General features: G+C 40.1%; 1 protein-coding gene across 2 annotated transcripts in view; it reads right to left on the minus strand.

Moving 5' to 3' along the window:
• The window catches only part of foxo6b (forkhead box O6 b), a 40,972-nt gene extending 30,768 nt beyond the window's left edge, over positions 1-10,204 (minus strand). Inside the window, exons 1-2 of one of the 2 annotated variants that reach the window (XM_068333796.1) lie at positions 9,540-10,203; positions 8,861-9,400 (exon numbers count right to left, since the gene is read on the minus strand). In XM_068333796.1, the coding sequence (XP_068189897.1) occupies positions 8,861-9,358 (498 nt within the window). In that variant the 5' untranslated portion in view covers positions 9,359-9,400; positions 9,540-10,203. Of the gene's footprint in view, positions 1-8,860 lie in introns of both variants that reach the window. The other variant, XM_068333798.1, reaches the window with a different exon arrangement.
• Between the last annotated feature and the right edge of the window lie 5,977 nt (positions 10,205-16,181).

Here is a 16,181-nt window from a genome sequence, read left to right on the forward strand (position 1 = left end):
CTCATCTGAATTATTAAATAGAGCTGTACCCCGCGGACCTGGACTCCCATCAGGCCTGACTATACAACAACAAGAACAGATGCACACACACACACACACACACACACACACACACACACACACACACACACACACACACACACACACACACAAACACACAAGTACACGCACACGCATACGCTGGATCCATACAAACCTCTATCAAACCCATTTTAATATGTGCTAGAAATCTAAAACGAATCCTGTTTGTAGGAAAAATCAGACCAGCACATTACTTGAAGTGGTGCTCATGAAGCTTCAAAATAAAGCAAATTAAAACACCGTGAGTTCATAATTATTTATTAAAAGGGATGTATACTATAAGAAACAGAAAGTTTTTAGGTTGAATACTTAATGGCACAACTGTGTCATTAAACACAATAATATTTAGTGTGATATCAGAGGAGTAATGACAATAAACATTTTCCTCTTACAGATTCGTGCTGCTGTGATTTGACTGTTGATTGTCAGCTTGACAGCATTTCAACAGGCTACCTCACAATAGGCCGTCATGGTAATTAAAAGTATTACTGTACTCTACAATACAGTAGCTGGTTTCTGGGGTGTGTGTGTTTTTTTATTTCTTCAACTGTCCAATACATGCATGTGTATTCAGTGCAGCCATTCATTGCTATATATGATCTCTGCCACGATTTGTATGATTGTCTATGTTTTATTTATTTTGAAAAATTCTGTGCGGGTGGTAATAGAGCCAAGGAAGGGTTGATCACATTTTTGAAGCAGGTTTTTTTAAACATCATATGAAACAGTGAAGGTTAGTGTTTGGGTTAGGGGCTTTAAAGCACTGTGCTGGTATCATGAAAGATATAATAATCAACATTCTCCACAAAAAACAACAAACTTCCATGAATGAGGTGAAAAGATGATACAAGATATTCATCCATCAATTTTCCCAACAGTTTATCCTACAGAGGGTCACACTGGGAAGCTGCAGCCTATCTCAGATGACGTGGGGTACATCCTGGACAAGCTGACAGTTCCTCAGCATTTAGAAACACAAATAATCATTCAAACCATCATTTCTCCTCTCTTACTGTGTGTCTGTGGTAGTATGAACAAGCTGGAGAAGTCAAAGGGAAACCACACTGAGACAAGGACAAAACATGTGAAACTCAACACAGAAAAGCTTTGACATTTATTAATGATAAAGATGAGAGGCTTCCTGTGGTGTTACCACTGCAGATGTTGGAGATGAAAGTATACAATCACTTAATTACCAGAAATGTTCACTAACATCTGGAACAAAACAAGTTTTGTTCGTTGGTGAACATCAGTCAAATCAACACAATTACCATCATAAGATTTGGTTTCTTTACGGACGTCACATCAGTTTGGAATGCTGTGTGGCAATGTTTGAATCAACGGCCATAACTCCATTAAAAAGGTTTTTTTCTTCACTGCAGCAATTTTCAAATTCAATCTGCTACAGTACATAGTTAAGCTTTCCACAAATTATTTAATGGGTTTTGAGAAAACTTGGTCAATTTGAAGTGTGACACACACACTTACCCACACAAAAAGACAGACGGAACCCATTCCTACATCCCACTTCATTGTGGGGGATGAAAATAATAAGCCAATCAAACTAAAAACACCCAGCATTGAACAACTCATGATGTTCCTCTTATTGAGCACAACTGGAATTAGATCTGGATCATAATCTAAAACTAGGATTTACTGTACAGGTGGGGGGGGGGGTTCAATGTATATTAGGTAAGATGCAAATTCAGAGTCAATCACACAGTTTTTTATGTGCTTTGTCTGTCACAGATAAGGTTAAATCAAGACAAATAATTTTATAAAATAATTTTTGTTCAAAGTTCATAAACTCCTGAAGATTCTAAAATATGGGAGCAGGTTTACAGGAAAAAGAAAGTAGGTGGCACTACTTCACCTGACAAAGAACAGATCAGGGATAAGGCCCTTTCATGCTATGCATTAAAAAGTGTTCCTTCTTTATAAGTGTTCTGTTATTTACATGAGTACGCATTCGACAGCTAATGGATATGGACAAGGTGGATTAAATAAAATGCCAACGAAAAATGGTTGACGTCATTGTGGCTGCAGTTCAGACGAGGAATGAAAAACGTGTAAGGACATGAAGAAGAATGAAAAAAGTGAAGTGAAAAAGTAAATGATACATTAAGTACTTTGTTATCATTCGTCTTCAGTCATTGTTATTTCCAAATCAGAAGTAAAATTAACTGATAAACTAAATTTGTTAAAAAATAATCACCAGCAATCAGGTCTGCTTTAGTCTGCTTTATTATGATGCTTGAGTTTGCAATAACTCAAACAACTTGCATGCTGATAATAATTAGCTTACCATCGAGCCCTACAGACAGTGACAGCCTATCCTGCCTTTTTTTTTTTTTTACAGTTGCATCATTGAGTGTTGATGTGTTGATTAAAGCACAGATTGATTCAAGACCTGTGTCCTGCCTTACCCAGTATTAATAACACAACGAAGCTTAAAAAATTAAGGCAGGTTTGAAGATTTTTATTATAAATTGCATAACAGCAATTTTCAGTAGTCTACCAATGGTTTTAATATCACATGAAAGTTGATAGGACACGATCACGGCCTGGAACAGTGAGAAAAAACACAAACACGCTTTTCAAATATAGGAGTATGATGTAAAAAATCAATGGCTGTTTGAAATATATTGATTAATGTGTAAACCCCATAAAACAACATAAAGTATGCAGTTTAAATATTTTAGCATTGAAGAAATTTACACGTGATCTGCTTTAGTTTTATGTTAGGGACATAAAAGAGAAAACAACCAGTGATGTGAGAGTTTACTGAATCCCTCAGAAGTATATAAAACCACGTAATTAAAAATTTCTTCAGAGAAGGTCTGATGTCATCAACTCATCAGTGGCGATACAACATTGTGCTCCGACCTGTTCAGATCATGAGGAGAGAGGGCCGCAAGTTTTTTTCACAAACCGCTCATCGTGCGATCCAGACACAAGAGCGTTTTGAAACCCTCATGTTTGGGAGACAATGCGTACTGGTCTGACATTTTATGACACACAACCAGGAATGATTCCCAGGATCTGCCGGCCTTGACTGACTGTTGTGCGTCTGGACTTGGTTGTCTCACTGGAATTTCCATCTGTTGAAGGTTTCCCAAAATTTTATTCCAGCTGATTTATTCCAACTGACTGAAGTGTGAGAGCCATGCTGGAGAATAGTATGCTCTATTCCAACCACTATGACTCATTTAACCAGTAAACACCCCACCTCTTCTTGCCAGTGCAACCCTCCTTTGGATCCAAGGCATCCTCAGATTCAAGTGATATCTACTATAGTTCTATCTGAATGCGTTTTGTAGCCCGGCATCAACTGAAAAGGCTACTGATCCTTTCGGATCAAAATCTGTCCATCTCTATGGCCTCCTTTTCACTCCAGCCCAGTGATGACTGTCCAACTGTTTTCTCTTCTTTCACTCGACTGATCTGATGAGTTTTAATATAGTCTCAGATTCAACAACCCTTTGCCTTCCAAATTCCTCTTCCTATTCTCCACCCCCGGTTAACCAAGCTCCAAGCCCGCCAACTCGAGAGCTGCCTCTCCTTCTGCTGGGCCTTTTGTGATAATAACAATAACTGTGTAGCGGCGCAGAGGGCTTTCTGTTGAGCCAGCGCCAGGCCGGCTGGCACGGGGAACCCTCTAAGCCTGTTCTGCCATCTCCAACCAATTCCCCTCTGTCTCGGCTGGCACTGGAGCATCACAGGCATTAAGGCTGCTATCAATGTGCTCAGCAGCAGGGGCTACCGCCACCACTCTCGTACTCGCGCTATCTGTTGTCTCTCCGCCTCTCTCCGTTTTCCACTCAATTCTGAATCCAATTCAAAAAGGGTTTTATTGGCAGGACAAATAATACCTTGTTCATCAAAATGTCGCCTTGCCTCGTCTTTATTCTCTCTGTCTCTCTGTGCTGTGCACCTTATCTGCCATCTCTATCTCTCCTGCAAGAGGAATCTCAGCAGAACAAGGTCAGGGCCATCAGCGTGAGCTGTAATGCTTTACGTGGAGAGCATTGTGATGCATCGCAAGCAGATTAGTAGAATATTAGTGGTAACGTCAGTAATCAGGGGACACAGAAGAAGGCAGGTCAAGCTAAAGTCATTCTTACTATTTTTAGGACATCCTATTTTCACACCCAAAAGTATGTTATAATATAATTTGGTATCATTTTTAGATGTTTTGTCAATAATTATCTGTTCAATTTTTGGTACATTACTTTTAGATCACCTTATTTGTTATAATCTTTTTCAAATCTTATCAGGTTTCATCTTCACAACAGAATAAGAATCAATATCCTCAATAGTAATTAAAGGTACGGTTTTGGACATTGTTTGCCAGCGCCTGAATTCCACATGTTAGACTCACAAAATGTATCCTGGATGCATATCGATCCATAAAGTATATTACATTTAAAACACATCAAACTTTTATAAAAAAAAATATTAGGCATCTAATGGATTTAAATAGTGTGTAAAGATGAACTGTTTATTTAAATGTTGTTGTTTTTTTACATTAAATTTTTGATAGTTAATTTACCATAGAAATTTTGCAGAACACTGAAATCTTAGTTTTGTTCATCAATAACTAAACCACACAAACTTGTCAAGATAATAATAAGTCACCTCAATTTACTCTATTGACAAATTAAATACTTGATGTTCTACATCTCTTACTCAGAAACATCCAAGTTTGGTCTCCAGGCTACAGTTGCACAATCCCATGAGTTGCAATTTACAAATGATAAAATTTACAGTTGTTTGACGGAACAGGTGTCATTAAGGATTGAGAAGTTGTGATTCATAAGTGTCAAAAATCTCAATTTATTGCTCACAATAGAGGTAATTAGTATGAGTCAAGCATACAGGGAGTGAACAGGTGAACAAGAGAGCTGTTTCAGATGTCTCCTTCCCTGTTATCAACAAGATGCCTTAAATCCACCTGGAACACATGACACACAGGGATGCAGATGATTTCTGCAGTCAGAAAGACATTTTGGGATAAATTATATTTGAAGTGGCTCCACAAACACAAAGTTCAATCCAAAAACAAATTGTCCGTCAGTGTCTGTTGGGTTTGGGTCAGGTATAGCAGAGCTCTACCAGATACAGGCGTACAGGATTAATCATTATTCTGTGTGGATTCAGAGCTTCGACATGCTCCAAACAAAAGTCAGCGCACTGGTGGAGAACGAGCTCAATGAGACCAACACCAAAACCAAAACTGTTCCGATGGCTGCTACCTACCAGTTTAGTACCTTTATATCTCGATTTATTCAAACTTAGAGCGTCTTAGTAAAGTCAGTCATTGTTATTCACGCTCAGGAATGTCTGTTGTTTGTTGCCATTGTTGCTTTTGGACCAGGAACATTTTTTTTGCAATCGGCACTATCACCTATGGCTCCAGGTGTTGGAGTCTTCAGGATATTGTGCCCACTGGCATTTGTAGTATTACTCCACGTCTGATTGCTAGACTTATTTTCAGGTTTTTGGCTGAAAAATAAATAAATACAGTCACTGTAGCTCTGCTCACTTCAAGTCTTTGCGTATTCACCAATTTTATTGGCATCCTCAGAGTCATCAGCCACCACTACCACCAGTGTCTGGACTAAAAAGGAAGATTTGTTTTGCTGCCACTCTGGACAAATGCCCTTTGATCATGATCCCAATGAAATCTAAACGCAAAAGGGTCTCTGACAGACTAATTATTACACCTTCTACTGTAATAAAGAATTATCTTCACTTTATTCACTTCCCTCTCCTGACTGAAATGCTCGGCATGGTGAGGACAACAGGTAGAGTCAGAGAGCTACTACACACTGCATGGGGTCAAATAAGTGTACAGTACAAAGCTCAGCACAAGTTCCCACACAGAACCACAATTGAAATGTAAGTAAGAATATGCATCACCATCACCATGACACCTACAGACCCGAACTCACCTCATATGGCCAAACCCAGTGTCTCATCCAAGACACAATAACAAACATGACCCAAGCGTTTGACCACAATTAGTGAAGCGCAGTCAGAGAAATCCATGCATAGTCATCATGTTATATGGTTAAGCAACACAGGGATTGTACTGTCTTTATGTGGGTGTATGACCACAATCAAATAAATCCATACTGGATGCAAGAAATGTGTGAAAGAAATCCAATAAACCTCTGTAGCCTTAGCGCTTGAAACTTAAACAAGTGAATGACACCACAACACTGTGTGGGCACAACGTGTGTGTGTGTGTGTGTGTGTGTGTGTGTGTGTGTGCGTGCGTGCGTGCGTGCGTGCGTGCGTGCGTGTGTGTGCGTGTGGTATTAAGAGGTAGGAAGCTGCTGGTCCTGATGAGGACAAAGAGCCCAGCGGCTGAATTGAGCAGCGGCTCTCAGACAGGATTACACAACAGCTCTTAAAGACTGCTTTTAATAGCAAGACTCCGACTGGATCTTATTTCCCTCCCACTCACCCCATCCAACCATCCACCCATGTACTGTACATCCCAACTCACCCACCTCCCCTCCCCAATGCCGTTCAGCCAAAGCAGAAACACACAGGAATGTGCGATAGCTTACACATATTGTAGACATGTGGAACGGTTCTATACCTCTAAGGTTTGAATCTCATTAAAATCACTGCCAACTGTTACAGTCCAACATGTGTGTGTCTACTCGCGTTTATTTCGAGGAGGAGGGTTATTGTGACTGAATCAAGTTGTTTTTCACCCTAAACTTGAGCCTCTCTCAGCCAATCAGCTCCCTTGCCAGTCCAGCCAAACAAAACCTTCACGCAAAGCTGGAACGTGAAGCAGGTATCACGCTGGGCATCCAGCACAAACAAGGCACCAGGAATTAAGCTTCATTTTAAATCCAATTTGAAAACCCCCATACCATAAAGATTGAATGGCAGTGGATGCTTCCTCCACTCAGACCCAAATCAAATGGTGATTTTATTGAGATTAATCTGCATCTAAATGCTATTCCAGTGAGGACTGGTATGGATCCAAATGAGGTGTCTGAGTTGAAAATAACAATACATGTCAAAAAGATTCTAAGGAGAAGTAAACTGGGAAATTTGGTTCACCTTCAGCTCAAAGCCTGTACATGTCCAAATGAAAGCAGATCAATCTCAAAAGTCTTAAAAGAATTTTAAAAAATAAAACAAAAACAAAAACAAAACACCAATATTGGACATGATGCTTCATTTACTCATCACAGGGAGTCCTCCTCAGTCTTGGAAAGCAATCGTATAATGTCCCCTGAGGGATCTTTGGTGATTTAAAATATAACCCTGATGATGCCATGGTGATGTCATCAGTTTTGGTTGTTCGAAGAAAGCCAGAGAAAAAGAGACAAAGAAAGTCTAACACTGTAAATAATTTTTGTTGGGTTGCCTGATAGGACTTGTAGGAAAAGTGTTTTTGAATGCCTGGAAATTCCAATATGTCAATGGCGAGGTCACTGATATTATGACAGTAAAATCATAAATCAGTGCTGTGACCCTTTAAACATTTTCCCAGATGGCTTTTAACGTTGTTATTATGTTGATTGATAGATGCCTGAATAATGCCAGTAAATCAGTTAAAGACCGATGTCAAATTTAACAAGAAGGCAGTTAATGGGCTTCTCCCCTGTTCTGTTAGAGTTAACAGTGTGAGTCCAGAATTTTATTAACTCCCGTTAACATGAGTGTTAACCCCGGCAGCCCTTTGATGAAACTCCTAGTAAAAGACAAAAAGCCCAGATACATGAGGAGGCATCAATTAAGATTTTGAAATACAATTTATTCTCTTTTCCTATTTATTTGTGATTATATAGTGCAGCTCATACAGTGTTATGTTTTATGACTTCAACCTATCACTCAAAAACAAGAGTCCATATTTACCAGACCATGGTCTGCATTTATTTAGAATTTACTAAACTTAATTAGCAGTTTAGTGAATTTTCAACAAACCTGATTTGAGTAACTTAAACACAGGAAATTTCAAAAAGTATTATTCAGCAGCAAAACTTTGTCGAACACAAAGGAGAGTGTGAAGAAGGCTGTAGGCTTTGGAAAAAAAGACAATTAATCCTCACAGAATGGGTGGTAAATTTGAGCAGATTACCAAACCAATCCATTAGATAAAGCCCATATTAATTTAAATTTAAGGGATAATCTGCGGTTACATCTGTTTACTGTGACACCTCATGTCATCATCTCTTGTTATTGTCTTTTAAACCCTTCCCGTTGTGCATGCTTTCTCAGAGCCTGTGCGTAATTCAGCGTGCGCGCACTGGATAGCAGGGGGCGGGGTGGTTCTCAATGGTTTATCCTGAGCGCCCAACCGACGGCTTGGGTGATGTTTCAAATTGGGCCGGAGGCACACTTTGTCCCCCGTGTGACCCACTAACGCACATACATTTAAGGTTAGAACCAAATACTTAACTGACGCGTCGCAGCGCGTAATAGCTGTCCACCCAAATGGAACGACGAGGACTGGGACGCTGGCTCCATGTGACTGCTCCCATACGCATGGGCTTCATTTCCTAATTAAGATGAACCCACTGAACCTTTATCCAAGCACGCTCACCACCCCTTTCCTCACACAAGTGTGGAGTGACATTGGGGCACGCAACTGACATAAATCCCTGGAACCAGGGGTCAATTATGTGGCTTTCAAATATGCAGATAATGAGTCAAACTGCAGACACAGACTAAGCCTAAATATAGTGCAGCTTCTCCACAAAAACCCTCTCACCATGTGCTGTCAGACAATTTCTTTCATGTGGCCTACCTTCCATCCGGCTGAACTGTTGCTGTCGCCTTTATCCTTGAAATAAGGAACAAAGCGGACCATCCAGTCATAAATTTGGGACAGGGTGAGCCTCTTCTCCGGGGTGCTCTCGATGGCACGGGTAATAAGGTCTGCATAAGACAGGTTTCCCCACGCGTTCCTCCTGGATGACTTGGCTTTACGCAGCTGGCCGGCCACGTCGAGCGCAGCCCCGGACATACAGGTAGGAGCGGGAACGATCGGGGCCGGGGCTCCGGCAGGATGTTTGATATCCGCCGGTGCGCCACCTTCTCTCTCCGCTCGGCAAGCGGGCACGTTGTACTGCTCCACTTTGACCGATGCCAGGGCCAGACCTCGGCTCGCCTCTTCTCCCCCGGAGAAATCTTCCGGACACGGCAGCGGCCAGGTGCACGACCGCGACCGACTGTGAGGCTCAAATTCCGAATCGATATCAACCTGATGCGCCTCCATGCCGCTGTTCTTCATCATCATCAGCATGGTGATCTCCCGCTGAATGCAAGTCAAAATCGGGCAAGGTCACTATAACAAACAAAAAAACAAAAAACAAAAAAAAAAGCCTGTCAGTTCTGACGTTACAGGAGAGTTAAAATGTCCAAACTGATCCCTTGTGAATTAAAAAAAAAAAAAAGAAAGAAAGAATAAATTTGTATCGTCTCACACAGAGAGATGATCAACCAGTATGAAAAAGCTGGCAGCGGTGTGGGAAATTATCATTCTCCTTAGCGCAACAATGTGGCATCACATCAGGACAGGATGGTGTATCCGAGGCATCAACAACAGTATCAGTCTCTCTTCCATGTTAATTGCACAACACTGGCTTTGTGACTTCATGCAGGACCAGGTGACGGTCAAACATCCATTGTGAACGCCAGACACACTTGGAGAATGTGTTTGTGTGTGCGTGTGTGTGTGTGTGTGTGTGTGTGTGCGCTCCGGCTGCAGCAACAGTTGAACCCTTTGACAGTCCAGTGCAGGTTAAAATGAACGCTCATCAAACTCCCCAGTTCGTCTTTCTGCAGCCTTGTTGGTGACCGACTTCAACTGCAACTCACTGCTCAATTACTCCCTTAGAAATAGAAAACAGGCTCTCATGAATCATTTATATGAAAACGTGGATTTCCAGACGAGAGAGAGAGAGAGAGAGAGATAAAAACAACTCGTGGATTTGATCTGGAGCATCCTCCGCGTCTCCTCTGCGCGCCGCCAGTCGCCTCACTTGCTCCAGTAGATATTTCTACCTTTGTCGTTGGCTTTCTGCTCACATGTCACATGTGTGTCGTCTCTCTACCGATTGCTCTGCGTTTACACTACAAGCCTGTGTGTCTCTAAAGGTTTCGAGCCACTTAACTGTAGCCCGGAATAAAGTGGAATAAGTGCTGCTTCCATATAATTGGACGCTCGCATGACTCAAGTCACTCCCTCCAGAACAGGTTTTCAAAGGAGGAGGAGGAGTGTGTGCGTGTGTGTGTGTGTGTGTGTGTGTGTGTGTGTGTGTGTGTGTGTGTGTGTGTGCGCGCGCGCTTTATTTCAGATCAAGAATATTTCTTGAATCCATATCAGTCCCTGATGTGTTCTGTGTCTTATAGTATGTCTTTGTATTATTTTTTTGTCGAAATATTTCCGACATTATTCATCAAGCAAACATTGCATCAAGCCTGCAAAAATAACGCATCTTCTAAAATAACTCTGGATTCAGCTGATGATCTAGATTGCCCCCCCCCAAAATCTAATGGGTTTTTCATTGGACTCGCTGTCCAATGAAATATTACTTAAAACCAGCTTTCAGATTTTTGAGTGAAAGAAAAATAAACAAACGATTGCCAGCAAAAGCATTACGTCCTTGGTGGAGATAATAAAATCTCATGTCTCTTATTGTTAAATTAAAGGCAGATGGTGGTCAAGGCTAATAATTTGTCATATCAACCTATACCTTATTGTCATCATAAAATGAAACATTAATGTGAGCTGTTGAGCAGATTAATAGACCATGCGCACCATCGCTTAGCAATCAAAGTCTCTGAGGACTGATCAGCATTCAAGGACACACATGTGACGTTAAATGTTCTGCACAACTGAAGCACGATCACAGAATTGATCACGGTGGCTCTAATAACACACACCAACCAACTCAAAGAGCTTTAACTGTCCCCCCCCCACCCCACCCCATTTTCCCCCTTTTTTGATGTTATTTTATTATTCATATTATGTGCAAATGTCAATCAATTCTCTGGTAGAAATTATGATTTTTGTAAATCAAATTTGAAATGTATCCTGTCCAAAATAATATTGAATTTATAGCAATAGGAAAATTAACATTTGAATAGCCTTACCTCTGAGGTTCATTCTCTGGCAGATTTGTTGATTCCATTGTCAAGGTTTTCAGACTTTTTGTTTGTTTTGTCTTTTAACATTTTTTAACTTATATTACATTTTCCAACATGTTTTAAGATCAAATCCACACACGCATTAAGGTATACATTACAATATCATATGTACTGTATGTCTGGCAGGAAAAAAACCCCAAAACGTGACAAATTCTTTCTGCCCGATTAATATAATTATTTTCATTGCACATTCTCAGTTCATGTGTAGCAGAGAATTTTACACTCTGTTTTGCTGAACATTGGACAATAATTGGCTTCCAGATGATTTGTATCGCAAATTACATTTACATAGTCCCATTCCTTATTTTCACTATGAGCATTGAATACAAAAACAGTCCTACAATGTCTGACTCTTCACGTGCGTCATTCTTCGCCGTGAACCACAAACGTTGAGTGTGTGAAAGAAGAAGAGAAATGTGCTTTTGAGTTGGGCAGACTTTAATTAACTAAACAGAAAATTATTCTAAAATAAAATAAGACTAATTTTCAAATTGGGTGATTCTTCTCATTCGTTACCATACCTTAAGCCTCTGGTAGGTCTATAAAGCAGTCTCCATCAATAGCTGCTCTGTGTGTGTGTGGAAACCCCCCAACACTGATAGAGGCTTCCACTCTTTGACAGCCGGTTGTCAGTGACAACCATGACCTCAAATGCACCTAAATGGAATGCTTTCATGAGGACTAAATAGGCCTATCAACATGATGAGAGAGAGAGAGAGAGAGAGAGAGAGAGAGAGAGAGAGAGTGAGTGTGTGTGAGAGAGAGAGAGAGGGAGAGAGAGAGAGCAACAAAAAATGGGAGTGAGATGCTGTAAATGGGAACAAACAGAGGGAAAACTCATAACACATGGCGCTGTGGTTACAAGAGGAGATTTTTATGCGCCACAGAGAAGTTGTAACAGGAATGCGGGGTGACTCCTATCATATGGAATGAAAACACCGAAGCTCTGCCAGCAGGGTGGATGTAGGCCGTTCAGCTGTGGCTTACAGCAAAGTCCTCGTCATCATAGCTAGGTGAAATACCGCTACGGTGTAAACATGAGAAACATGAGTCACACGGCCGGACACGGCACGAGGCAGATGGAGAATTACATGTTTTCACAAAGACACAGAAGCTGTTTGTTCAAAAAAAATGTAGGAGAGACTGAACATTCAACGTTTTCATGTTTATCATTCTCCCTCTGTTTTCACAACATCAAGTATTAATGATATGCATATTGACTGTTGCTGCCACCTCAAGATCTCTTGCTATTTATTGTTAAGTCCACTGATGCACAAATCAAGCTGAGGTGAAAGCAAATAACTCACCACTTCAAAAATATGTTTGGAAAAAGTTTCAGGATGCTAAATATCTGTCATAATTAAATATACCTTACAACACATGAGAAAAACCTCATTCTGGGTGCCTGGGTCATTTAACCTAGCTTGGCACAAAATTTAAATTCGAAAATCATTTTTATCTTGTAGTTAAAACACCAAAACTTTCATATTTGTATTTAACATATAATTGCGGCTCTTTGTTATTTCGTCAAAGACTTAGTCATTTAATTTTAATAACTTATCAAGGCATCTGAGGTTAATCTTTGAGCAAATATCATGCCCTGCTTTGAATAACTGCTGTCTTTTCTGAACCAAAGGGAAGATTTAGTTGCCAAACCACAGCTGAAATTTAAACCTACAACAATCTTCATATGTTGAAGGGTGAATTAACAAAAAGACAATTCAGTGAAGTTCTACTTATTGCCGCGTTGATCAAAAGTCATGTGAAATTTCTTAGTTTTCAAAATGTTTTTGGAGAGCCACAGTACAACAGTATTGGATCATGCTCCTCGATGACTGAAGCTGGTGAGGACTTTCTAAAAACAGAAACCAAAAACAATAAGACTTCATGTAGCATCATAGTCTCCAAGACAGGATTTCAAACTGATTCGGAAATTCATCTCCACCCACAGCTGAAATGTTACTGTTGCCTCTCAAGACCTGTATATGTGCTGAATTAAAGACGATTATGGACAGAGTATGTATTCTCACTGATTTTGTGTATATTTGTGTATGGTATTATGTAAATGAGATGAACAAAATAAGGTAATACCATAAGATATGGGTGAAGTCGTGGTAGGGATTATTTACGCAAGGTAAAACATGTAAGGACACAAAGACAAAAAAATGGAAAGCTGTCTCGATGCACCTGGTCTCACAGATGACCAACCAGTACATTTATGCCTATGCTTCCAAGTACATTATCACTATAACCTGTTACTCTCGACATATTTTTAGTTTTTTGGTTGAAATGTTCTTTGCCTCGGGCGGCACGGTGGCGCAGTGGTTAGCGCTACCGTCTCACAACACGGGTTCGCATCCCAGGTTCGAGTCTGTGCGGAGTTCGTGTGCTCTCCCCGTGTCTGTGTGGGTTCTCTCCGGGTTCTCCGGCTTCCTCCCACCTCCGAAAGCATGCGCTTCAGGTTGATTGGCCGTTCCAAATTGCCCGTAGGAATGAGTGTGTGTGTGCATGGTTGTGTGTCTTTGTATGTGGCTCCGCGGTGCACTGGCGTCGTGCCCGGAGTATCCCCTGCCTCACGCCCTATGCCCCGTGACCCGCTGCAGCGGATATAGCGGTGGTAATCTGAAGATGATTGACTGACTGTTCTTTGACTCTTCGCTGCCCTCCTGTGGACATGTCAAGGTGTACGGATTCATTTCAAGATAGTTTTTATTTGTTTTAGCTTTGTTTTTGTTTTTTTGTGACAAGTAAGTCCCCATCTGCTTATGACAATACTGTGTTAGTTTTACCGTGAAGTTCTACAACCTGTTTTTGTATCAAGAGGTCAAAACTGACCTCAAAATTTGAACAGAATGGGATAAATAATTATGACCGCATTCCTTTGTTTGCTTTTAGTGCAAAGTTCTTTTAAGACTTTAAGGCTTCAGCTCATATTTTGCTGAATATACGTTCGAATTATGTGAGCTCTAACAAGCCAGCCTTAAGTGCTTGAAAAAAATTTATTGGCTGTCACCCTTTAGAAACTGTTTCAGATTTGGATGCTTCCCAAAATTACATGCTGGAGGTGATGGAAGTCATATTTATATACTTTACATTTTTTTAGTTTGTCCTATCGTGTGTGTGTCCTTAAGTATTACTGAAGATCTGAGACTGCTGGTACTGAGTAGTCGAGTTGACCATTTCTACTGATCGTAAACAAGACAAACGTGCAGTTTTTACATATGCTCCTTTTCCCATGAGGAGATTATAAAAGCAAGAATTTGATTCCTATCTGAGAAACTGATTCTGATCTGAGTCTCCGTTTTAACACTAACTATTTTCAGACCCAGAGTGAATTCTAATTGCCTCTTCTCCACACGTCTTCCTTCTTCATTTTCAAGCCTTATCCAGTGAGCCAGTCAGTCAACCTACAGGATTATTGATGTGTTTACTGACGAAGGGGGATGCCACTCCCTGCCCTGGGAAAGCCTGAGGCTTTCAACTGTTTAGTAACACTGCCTGCTGCACCGACAACTCCAATCAGGAAAATAGGATGTGCTCTTCTGTGCTCATTTTGAGTCCAAACTAAAAGAAGGACATTGTTGCACCATGGCCTTCTTCGTTGTTTCGTTTAATCTAATCATAAAACCGAGTCTCATCCGTTTCTGCAAATGTCTCCATATCAAGTTAACACAGGGGAAATGAATCTGTCAGCTCCTTCATAGTGCTTAAAGAAGATATTTTACTTGAAACAAAAGTAAGATTACATGAAACACAAGAGGCATAAATACTCCAGCAGTATTTATGTTGGCCCTGTTGATTATTTATTTGAGAAAAAGTTTCATTTTCAATATGAAGAAATTTCTAAAAATGAAAATTACCAAAACATCAAAAATACACTATTAAAGGAGAAAAATATGCACAATAAAAGTTCCTGAATAAAAAATAGTTACCAATTTATGACTTTAAATATTATATTGGTAATCAAATTTGTTGCCAGAACATAATAGGCATGACAGGACAGAATCCATTACTAAGTACTCCATTTAACTTCATTCATGACTAAAGCATGCTTAAATATAATTTTAAGCATATTTACAAACACCGCAAACAATGTTAGAGGGCATTTTCCAAGTGAACAGAATACAGAGAATTGCCTGGGTTTTTTCTGCTAAATGCCCGTCTCTGTTCAGTCACTAACCTCTCTCGCCTGTGTTTGGTGGTGTACAGGTATTTAAATGTGCGTTTTTGCTGACAGCTGCTAGCTGCTGCTCTAAAAAAAGGCTAATGAGAGCCAGAGAGCAATCCTTAACGGTAAAGTTTCATGCTACACAGCCAAAACATTGGGCTAAAACATATTAAAAGGTTCTATGTATTAGGTGGAACTGCTGATAATTCTGTTTGACAGTATGGTCAGTATGGACAGTATATATATATATATATATATATATATATATATATATATATATATATATATATATATATATATATATATATATATATATATATATATATATATATATAATAAATCAGCTTTTACATTTATAAACCTGAATATTGTTTTGTAGCACTTTGTTAACTTGCCCAAAGCTACTTTTATAGCCAATCCCAATTTCAGAACTTGAATTTGTTTCAATGCTCAACCTTAAACAACCTCTTTCCCCACCCTCTCTATTGGTTTATAATCCCTCCCTCCAGCCCTCCCTTTTCCGTTGAACCAACCTTCAGTTACATAAGACTCATGAAATAGTTGTTTTCAAGTGGGACTTGCTTATGTGTGTGGAAACTGTGGGAGCAAAGGGTTGGGCATCTCAGCCCTTATATTACCGATGGCTGTCCCAGGAATGCATCCTGTCTGTGGGTCTGGGTCACAGCCAACCATGTGGCCTCCCAATGTCGCAAAGCTACTGAGGCAAAAAAAGAGACAGAGAACTGTT

Source organism: Antennarius striatus, chromosome 14 (assembly GCF_040054535.1).
Source record: "Antennarius striatus isolate MH-2024 chromosome 14, ASM4005453v1, whole genome shotgun sequence".
NCBI lineage: Eukaryota > Metazoa > Chordata > Actinopteri > Lophiiformes > Antennariidae > Antennarius > Antennarius striatus.